The sequence below is a fragment of the Pyxicephalus adspersus genome, chromosome 2 (genome assembly GCF_032062135.1).
Source record: "Pyxicephalus adspersus chromosome 2, UCB_Pads_2.0, whole genome shotgun sequence".
Lineage (NCBI taxonomy): Eukaryota > Metazoa > Chordata > Amphibia > Anura > Pyxicephalidae > Pyxicephalus > Pyxicephalus adspersus.
The window spans coordinates 116,572,507-116,582,991 of NC_092859.1; the positions used below are offsets into that span (position 1 = coordinate 116,572,507).

At 36.8% G+C, this 10,485-nt stretch overlaps 1 protein-coding gene across 1 annotated transcript in view; it reads right to left on the reverse strand.

The window, feature by feature from the left end:
* SCAPER (S-phase cyclin A associated protein in the ER) overlaps positions 1 to 10,485 on the reverse strand; it is a 150,842-nt gene that overhangs the window by 127,452 nt on the left and 12,905 nt on the right. Inside the window, exons 3-5 of the mRNA XM_072402028.1 lie at positions 9,725 to 9,792; positions 6,013 to 6,210; positions 934 to 1,034 (exon numbers count right to left, since the gene is read on the reverse strand). Coding sequence (XP_072258129.1) covers positions 934 to 1,034; positions 6,013 to 6,210; positions 9,725 to 9,792 — 367 coding nt within the window. The remainder of the gene's footprint in view (positions 1 to 933; positions 1,035 to 6,012; positions 6,211 to 9,724; positions 9,793 to 10,485) is intronic.

Genomic DNA, 10,485 nt, shown 5'->3' on the forward strand with positions numbered 1-10,485 from the left:
ACAAGAAATAGCTTATAATTGCCAATAGCTAATAAGCACAAAGACAAGATTTTTGTTTAGATAAAGATGGGTTACTTTGTGTAATTATTCATAATAAACATTTTTTTTCTATTTAGAATAGCTTTGAAAACAAAAATTAGTTATTTAGGGGGATTGTATGTATGGTATGTAACTAAATATGACAACAAAGAAATCTTTAATTACATTGTATACAGATTTTTACTATGGCTTGAACTAGTATACTACGCTCTGTTACCTATTGCTTCTGATGAACTGGCAGTAAACAACACGCAAAATGTGTCGAGTTTTGGAGCATTCACTCTAGGAACAGTGCTTGTACTACAAAAACTGTTGTTGATGTTGTCCAACGAAAAAATCATGTATGTGTTTTTATCGCTAAAATGTTGTCATTTAAAAAAAAAAAAAAAAAAAAAAAAAAAGAATATGTACAACAGAGGAATATCCCATACATCCCAACTCATTGATGAATTTTTTCACATTAATTTTATTGGCATTTCTATAAATTACCGTTTAAAATGTTATCAGTAATGACAGCATTTTGGTTCCCATGTTTATACTCTGGTGAATGTAGTTTTCCTGTGTTTTTTTTTTTAAATAGTATATAGTATATACCTTGTTTTATATTCGAGTATATACAGTATATTCTCACAAAACAGTATATGCTTCCCTGTTTTTTTCTATTTTTTACTGTGACAGGAGATGAAACAGAATACAAGCAGAACAAGATTGAATGACCACAAATCAGAGTATTGTTAATGTGAGCAGTGAGCGGACACAAAGACTAAATTGACTATACAGGTAGTTTACATTTGTATCAAAGAAACTGTTCATCTGTACAAACACTTTAAGTCTCCAACAGAATTATAGGAGCTGCCATGCTGCAACTTCACAGTAGGCCTTGAACTACCTTACCTGCTCTGTGCATCTGTCTTCTCCAGCTTTTCTTGAAGTTGAATCCAGTCAATGAGAGCCTTAAAATCCCTCACATAGTTATCCAGCATCATTAACACTTCCTGAACAAATACAGACAAAGAAATCATCAACTGGTACAACATTACCAATATCTATATTAGTTAAAGAACTTATTAATCAGATAGATAAAGCCAGATTTGCAGATCGAACAAAAAACTGTATTACAGTACAAATCTAGGAAGACTTTAGGAGGCAGAGGTTAACTCCCTTTTTTTAGATGATAAAGATGTGGAAACTCAAAACAGGAATCCTCAAATTTAGAATTGAACAACCATGGTTGTTTGGGTTGGGAACAGACTGTTACTACATTTACACAGAACACTATGACAGAGCAACATTGGATATCATTATTGAAAAGGAGTGTGCAAAAGGCTTAATACATAGGCAAAGACATAATACACCATAATACAAAAACTAAATATGAAAACTAAAATTTTAAGGAAAAGTCAACAACTCCCCAAATCAAACTGAGATTTTTTGTCTTCCAAAAGAAGATTTCTTTTTCAATACCATCAAAATTTTATAATGTCAATACATTTTAGTTGCCGTTACTGTTGTTTTTCCTTTTTTATGTATGTTTTGATTTTGTTTAACAAATGCATTGCAAAATAAAAACTGGTAAATTAATAATATTTAATTCATGCTGAGAGCAGTAAAGCACATGCTGAAATAGGAACAAAAGTGGTACAGCAAACGCAAAAGTAATACAAAATGTACTAAGTCTGGACAGAAGACTGTTGGAAAACTAAGAAGGAAGTGTTGGTGTAAGTGGTGAGGCACTTCTGGAGTTACACCTGTGTAATTTTACTTATGATGCTTGTAAATGCTAAACACCACCCTCAAGGTTTTACTTCCCATCCTCATTTTTCAACTCTTTTATAACCTTTCCTATGGGTTGCTAAACCATGTGAAATTTTAACTGGTAAACCTAATTTCCATATTATCTTCTCACACTCTCTAAAATTAATTAAATAAATTTCTGACCTTTATCAAAGTCATTCTATCCTATTCCTTTTCTTTGTTTAATAGATTGTGCTGCATGTGCATTTTTGGCAATGCTGTAATCTGAAATGAAATCCCACAATAAAATTTCTTCAGTACCACTTTTTGCAGGTCTCGGACCACTAAGTGCACTGACCCTGGACCGCACATGCACGGGGAGCTGTGTGTCACTCAAAGGGGAAGAAATTTCCCCCAGAGTAACATCATAATGACAGAACCCACCCACTCTCCCATCAAAGGATCAGACCTGAGACACAACCTGCCCACCTCCCTGACCCTGCAATGTCTCCGGGGGTTAGGAACCTCTGTACTAGAGTATAAACTCAAGATTTATACTTGAGTCACACCACTTGATGGCATTGTGAAAAGCTCATGTAAAGTGTATAACAAACAACTACTACTGACATTACTTGTTACACACTTTACCTGGTGACACAGCCCCATCTACTGGCGGCTAACAATCATGAACAAAAGATCATTTATGAGCAAGTTACCAACTCAAAGGTACAAAATGCTTTAACCTGTAAAAAGGGAGGGAAACTAAATTTTAAAGTTTTCAAAGAATTTTTTCCCCTTGTATGCTTGTATGTTTTAAAAATAACTGATCATTGTCCAGAAAACTTACGCAGGGCTAATCGCACTGTTCCTGAGCATTGTGTTACACATACTGTGTCATACATTAATCTACAACCTATTATTTTGAATGGGGTGCAAAACACAAAAATGGACAGAAACGTTTTTTCAACCCAGTGCATCACATAATTGTGCTGTGCTGAAATGAAAATGCATCAGAGCTGTGTATGGAGAAGCATCATAAACACATAGAGACGGGACGTGTGTCCCTTAAGGTGCCAAAACCCCATTTTCATTCTTGGCAAAAGAGGGTACAAGAAGTCTTTTACCAACAGCAGTCTAACTGAAAGGTGGCAACAGTAACCAAAATGCAAATAGGTGCAACAAAATGAACAGGGGACTATTAGTAATCTAATGGTCAAACACAGGAACAAGAATTCATATGTATGCACAAGAGCCTGGCCGGTAAAGGCAAGTTGGCAAAGATGACAACATAAAATGGGTTTCTAATCTTATGATGGGGTGGGGCTTGAGTCAAGGTAAAATTCTTTGATTAAGCGGAAAGCAAGGTGAAAAAGATAACAGCTATTTACTGGGGAAAACTTGCATGGCTCTGGATAATCCCATGACCTCATTACATTCCATACAAATTAGGACAGAACTCTTTAAAGACAGGTCGCCTCTTATATATGTGCCTATCTCCCTTCTCCCATATATCTCCAAACTTCTTGAACGCCTTGTCTACAAAAGACTGACCCATTACCTGTATCACTGTCTGTATTAGTCTGTCATTTGCAATCCCTATTTAATGTACAGCGCTGCGTAATATGTTGGCGCTACATAAATCCTGTTTACTAATATTAATATTAATAATAATTATAATAATAATGTAGCTGTAGTCACTGTTACCTACTATCTCTTATCACTTACTTTACAACCTAATACAAAAATTAATATTGACTTTATTTAATAGTAGGGCAAATCTATCTGACATGTGATTGAAATACATACTTTTTTTGTGGGCTGCAATAAAAAAAAAAACATTTTCAGTAAGATCTATACAATGGGTTGCAATTTTGTGAAGAGTGCAACTGACTCATCCTACAAAACATAAATAACTAGTTTGTACTAAAAATTACATCAACAAAACTAGGTTAACGTTCCTTTTTATTTATCTGTGTTCTTTGATCTCTTTGCATAAAAGAAGAAAAGGAAAATGTTATTCTGTACAATAACAATGTTTTAATGACAGATTGCCTCCATACTTGTGGCTCCACAAAATTAAACAAGCAGCAGAGCTAGGACAGATTCTGTTTACTCTGCTATCATCCTATTCATGGATCAGCAAAATATTTTGAAGTGCTATGCTGCACAAAATAATAGAAGTTATAGTGCTTCTCATAACACATCAATATACATATATTTCTAAGTTAGGCTAAGTATTTTTGGCATACAGTAAAATAAATTGTTTGCAACACTGGTTCATTATTGTTATGATCAATATAGACAGATTCGTGTTGTTGAAAATTCAATGTTCCCACTACTTAATCACTGTGAAACTGAAAAAGTGTGGATAGCAAACTGTACAATGTGATATAAATACCGGGGCACTGGACTCTTGTTCCATTCTTCCCACGCCCAGCATTACTGTTTGTATCACATTGACTTGAACATATAATTTTGTGCTCCCTTTTTCTGTCCAACTATCATTGAGCCATTCCCCCATTACAGGAATGCAATTAGCTCTCATTTGCAGTAGGACAGCCCCATCTCCTTGTACATGAGTAATCATCCCCTCTGGCAGGTACCTGCTTGAAGGAAGGCTCAGTTCACCTTATCAAGTTGATCAGACTTCATGCCATGTGAGCTGTAATAGGAGCCATGTTTTCCGAACAAGGGAATATAAACAGGACAAGCAGAAGCGGGGGCTCCGTCTCCACTCATGCACATCTCTCTCTGGACATCTCACCCGCAGCTGGACAAAAGTGTCTCACAGGATACTCCCTCCCCCATACCGGATCACCAGAGCTGGATGCCCGGCTAAAGTTACCAATTAGTTTACCAATTGGCTGCAACGGATTCGATTGGTTTGTAATTAATTCTAGTCACTGGCGTGCACGGCAGGACTGTTGGCGCCATCTCTTTGTCCTGATGACACTCTATACCAGGACGCTAGGACCCCAGGGCCTAGCACATCAATACTGCTCTCTTGTTCACCTACAATGCTTCTAGCTGCAGATTAAACTCTGTGCTGAAGCAATGGAAATCACACTCACTGTAGAATACACCAGGAAGGGACCTTTATGGAACAGGCAGGGTAAGCTCTTCACTGACTTGTTTGTGAAGGTCAAACTGATATGTACATAAATATGTTTTTAACATTAAAATGGAAACATATGAAGTCAAGTTTTCAGGAAAAAGGTAAACTCCAGGGAATTGTCACATGTACTTTTATAATGTTTAGGTTGACTAATTGACAAAATAAATGACACACGTACAGACTATAATGGGGCAAAAAGAAAATCTTCAAAGCAAACACTTGTTCCAGGAATAGAATAGCCATAATACAACTAGTAACTATCCTGAAACAAGATTTACCAGACTCAGAAAATGAAAATAATAATAATAAAGATAAAATGAGCAATAAAACACAGATAAGTGTCACTTTAATAGTATAAAAAAGAAATCTCACAGCTTCAAATACATATTTTAACCAATTTAGGGACAATGAATTTCATAAGCAAGCTTCTATTTGGACAAATATACCAAGAAGAGGAGTTACAACAGTGCCATCTACAGACCCATAGTGGAATCACACAAAGTAATTAATCTGGAGAAGGCTGGTGAGTAAATTATTGTATACCAGCCAACCCCTGGTATACAGTAACTTACGCACCAACCAAGAAAATTTTGGTGGTTCGCGGTTCTGGCCGGTGCCCCCCCCAGCGGGGTCAGGAGAAGGACCCGACTGGGGGGGGCACCGGCTAGAGCCGTGGACAATGTCCCCCATACGAATCACAGGATCAGAGAAGTGGGTGGGTTATGTATCTGGAAACAACCAACCCACTCTCCCATCCCAGGCTCAGACGTGACATCATGACGTCACTATGGGGGAAGTTTCTTCCCCTTTGAGTGACACCCGGTTCTCCGCGCATGCACAAGCCAGTAAAATTAGTGGTCCGTGGGTCCAAAAAGGTTGGCGACCACTGCAAACAAACTTCATAAAAACCATAGGACAAATGCATTTGCAGGAAACAAAACTTTAAACCAGATATGGCCAGCATACGTGAATTCAGACATTTTGAACTAATTCAAATATGAAGAGAAAAGCATATCAATAATATCAGACATCAGTAGCAGTTTTAAAAAGTACAAAAAACATACAAACCCAGTGTACTGATATCCCTAAACCTGAAGGGCCCAGCTCATACATCAGGGTCCTACCTTGCATTCAACAACACTTTGGTCTGATTCACATGTCACATAAATTTCATCCACGGCTCTCCTGAGGTTGTCAAATAAGAATGCCCAGTATCTTGCTCGCAGATCAACCTTCCGAGGTAGTCTTGTTTTAGTTGGGCTTTTGTCGTGGACTTTGTCTGCTGTGGACCCAGCAATTAGTTTGCAATGCAGGGAGTTACTCTGTAAAACAATAAAGAGAATAAAAATTTGGGATTTGAAAATGAAATATATGTGTATATATAGCTGAATTCCTAAACGTTAGTTTTCCTAAATCTATACTAAACATATTTATTCAATCTGCATTAAAGGTAATTCATGTGTATCTATCAGAATGAGGTAATGCTTTTTAGGAATCTAGTGTATACTCCATGTATGTCCATCATTATTAATGGTTGTGCCAGGTACAGAGGCAGACTATTTCTTATGGTCAGACATGCAAACTGAAGTGAAGTGTCCCTTGCAGGATACATTGTATTGGGGCAGGTTTCAGGTATTTATATCGTTGAATGATAAGGTTCCTTTGGCTAACAATAAAGCCTTAAAACCCAAACAAACCTAAACTTTTTTTGATCTGCTTGTTCTGTTAGGTTAGGAGCAATTCAAAGTAGTTATTTCCAACCCCCTGTTCTGTTTTAGTATATCAGCACAAACTCTGCACACCAACCCCTCCTATTGTGTGCTGCTTCCTTCCTTTTAGATTGTAAGCTCTTTGGAGCATTGTCCTCTTCTCCACCTGTGTCACTGTCTGTATCTGTCTGTCATTTGCAACCCCTATTTAATGTACAGCGCTTCGTAATATGGACAAGTATTATGGAGTCAAATGCTAAAAATGGGTCATGCAACAGGACAATGATCCTAAGAGAAACACCAGGAAACCTACAAAAGAATGTCTGAAAATGGTGGAATCTTAAAGTGGAACTACGGTAAAAGTGGGTAGTGAGCTTCTGCTGTAATCAGGAAGTACAGCACATTTGCCGATTATGGCACAGACTTACCTATGTGCAGCTGCCCTGCAGTGATGTCAGGACCAGAACCTGTCACTTCTGCATCAGAGGAAGCCACCATCTTTCCTGCCAGCTCCATGGCTGACTTTTAAGAACACAGTGATCCTCTGGCCATGCACAGAACTAACATTGTCTCCAGCAGCTGGCTCTGCTCTGTAAGCTGCACTGCTAAACAAAAAGCAGAGCTCTACACTACACAGTGCATGCTCTGTAAAGTGTAGATCTAAAACATAAAGCCAGCAGTAACCAAATCTGTATTTGTTTTGGACAAAACAGACACTACATTAGGAGAGATGTGCATAAATAAATTCCAAATCAAATTTGAAAAAGAAGGGGGGGGGGGGGGCAAAACTTCCTCCACAACAATGTGAGAGACTGTCTCATAGATGTTACACAAAAAAATGATTATTTGAAGTAACTGAATCTTAAGATATTGAACCTTGGGGTGTACATAGTTTTTCCACACATGGTTTCTGTACTTTGGTTTCATGCTTGTTAAATAAATAAACAAACAACACAATGCAATCTGCTGTGTGATGTTTTATATCTGAGGTTAGATGTGAATAGTTTTGGAACCTCCTAAGGACCAGATGATTTTTTTGCATCCCAATATGTAAAACCTTGGAATTAAAAGGGTATACTTTCTTAAGGTGGGATGCAATGCTTTAAAGTGGCAGATAAGGAGTTGGATACCTCAGGCAGGTCATCACGCTATGTAGTTGTAGAAAAATCTAAAGGATATTCAGTCAGGTTGTAATGCAAGTGGCCAGGTGAAGCTGCATACACATAAAACTTACTAATAAATCACATATAGCTTCACTATCCCTAAAAATTCTGGTAATGAACAGGACCTTTTAAACACTAAAAATATTAAAACAATATGTTGCTAACATCTAAAATTTTAGTTGCCTGGTTGCTCAACAGAGGTTTTCCAGTAGCTATCCAGGTATAACAATGTTGGATTGAGAGGTATGGATTCTAGGCATAGCCGGGCCAGCAGAATTGTCAGGAGTAAGAAATGGGAGACTACAATTTTTTTCATGACAGGTGTACTGCTTGGAATTGCGATGGAAGTAAAGATTTGTAAATAACTTTAGCTTTGGGAAGATAATCTGCACTTTATTAGTAAACGACACACACATTTATGCTCACAGTATTCCATTATTATTATTATTATTATTATTATTATTAATAAACAGGATTTATTTAGCGCCGTAACATATTATGCAGCGCTGTACAACCAAATATACAAACTCAAAATTAACATTATGCCCAAGGTAAAAAATCCACTAAGATTTGATAAAAGCATTTTCATTAAAAAACAGAAAAAAAAAATTAGGGCAGCAAATTAAAATGACATATCTTTCAGGATTAACCCTTTGATTTCATCACTCAGAGAGTTACCAAGACACAGTTTCTGTTCCACAAAGTCAACATTTCCTAAAGAGATCCGTGAATAAACTTCTGTTGCAATGATTTATTCCTTTTGGATTAATGAATGTAAAATAAACGTGCTTATCTCAGGCACCCAAGAAATATCATAAACAGTCCACTCTTTTCAATTAATCTTCCCTGCTTGAGATTATGAGTCTATCAACAAGCCAAAGAACTCCCAGCGCCGGCTTCCTGTTGCAAGAATGAGTGATGAGATCACTAATGCACCACTAAGTAAAGCTGGGGCCTTGTTATGCCAGCGCAGCAAATAACTTCTGCTGTGCAATACCTGCTTTGTGTTTATTGCACTCCAAATAAGATTTAACCCTTGTAAAGATATAGACAAATTAGTGAAAAGCCCCAAAAAGCCACAAATCTTTTGAAGGGACATTAGTCTAAATGAGGAGGAGTAACACAGGGCTATTAATATTTTACTCAACTTTTAATCATTTATTACAGTAAAAAAAAGCAGGCATGTTTGCTTCTAATGTGTTTACATTCACCTTTACAGAGGACGATTACGTGGGACCTGACCAAGTTTAATTCCATAATTATGATTTTCAGTGTGAAAGCTCGCTCGTTAGTGCTTATTCTGTCCAACCTTTCATCCATACATGACAGAAATCAAATAAAAATGGCCCCAGCGTAAACACAAAATAATTGCACTATGTATGGCTTATAAAACATGCTGATGACGTATGCACAAATAAGATTGCATTTTCATATTCCATTTACCTAGTTCTGTATAATACAGTGCCTAGGAGGTATGAATATCCAAAGCTCCCACCCTCATCCATTAAACAAAGGGCAAAACACCATTTCAACCCATTTCCCCAATGTGCCTTTACCCATGTTAGATTTTCCCCACAAACTTTAAGATTATAATATTTCAAGTGTACATTTGCTAACCTGCTTACACACTGCTTTGGAAACTGGATTATTATTAAGCACCCTTTTATTACTTAAAACGAAAGTTCTTTCACACTTTACATATTGTTTTGCGACATTCTTTTTATTGTTGAGATGACATGTCTCTCATGTAGTTAATGATATTGTATCTTCTCTGTCGTTGTTTCATAAATACAGCATTTGTTAAAAAATAAAATTCCAAGTCAAACTGTAAAATATTGATGAACTGCAGCAATTGCAATAGTATTACTCCGCCATGATTTATAGGTGAAGTCTTAATATATTAATATAAGTTTTTACTACTTTGATAATTGCATTAACACAAGATAAACCCCAGAAAGAATCACCTGCTTGGGAGGTTTGTGTGCTCCATGAGCTCCCCTCTTAGGTTTTCCACATGGCCATTTGGATTTCCCTGTGAAAACAAAGAGTGTCAGTGTCACCATAAAGTAAGACATGCCTAGTAAGTCTACGTCATAAATTTACAACCGATAGTGGAAGAAATAAATAAATGACAACACTTATATTGGGTTAGAATATTTGTTCTAGCAAGATTTCCTTTTATTTCCTGTCCTACACAACAGTAAATGAGAGGAAATTTCTTGATTTTTCTTCTTCTTTTCCTCATTATTTTTTTTGATGACAACACTGTCTGTGTTAGTGACAATGGTCACTAGGACAGGAAACATAGTGATATCTCTTTGGAGACAAACACTTTGTTTACTTACTATTTTTTTTACTTTTTTATTACATCAAATACATCTTAATAATTTACACTTTTAAATGTTCCTTTTGTCACTGACAGAAAAATGTGAAAGGTTGCAGCACAGAGCAAAATAAACCATGATTAGCGTGTAGGGGGAGATGGGTTGAATTGCTGATATGTTAAACTGCCAAATAGCACAAAGTGTTGAGACTTTATCAATTGCTGATTATGAATGAGTAAATGATAGAACACAGGCCAGAAGACATGAAGCCACCTCAGACAGAAGGGTGACACAATGTAAACTATGGGAAGATAGATTGTCCTCAAGCCAGATCAAATCTGTTAGAGTACAAGTCACATAGTAAGTCATACATGTAGGACCTAGTACACTGGAGAAGAGAC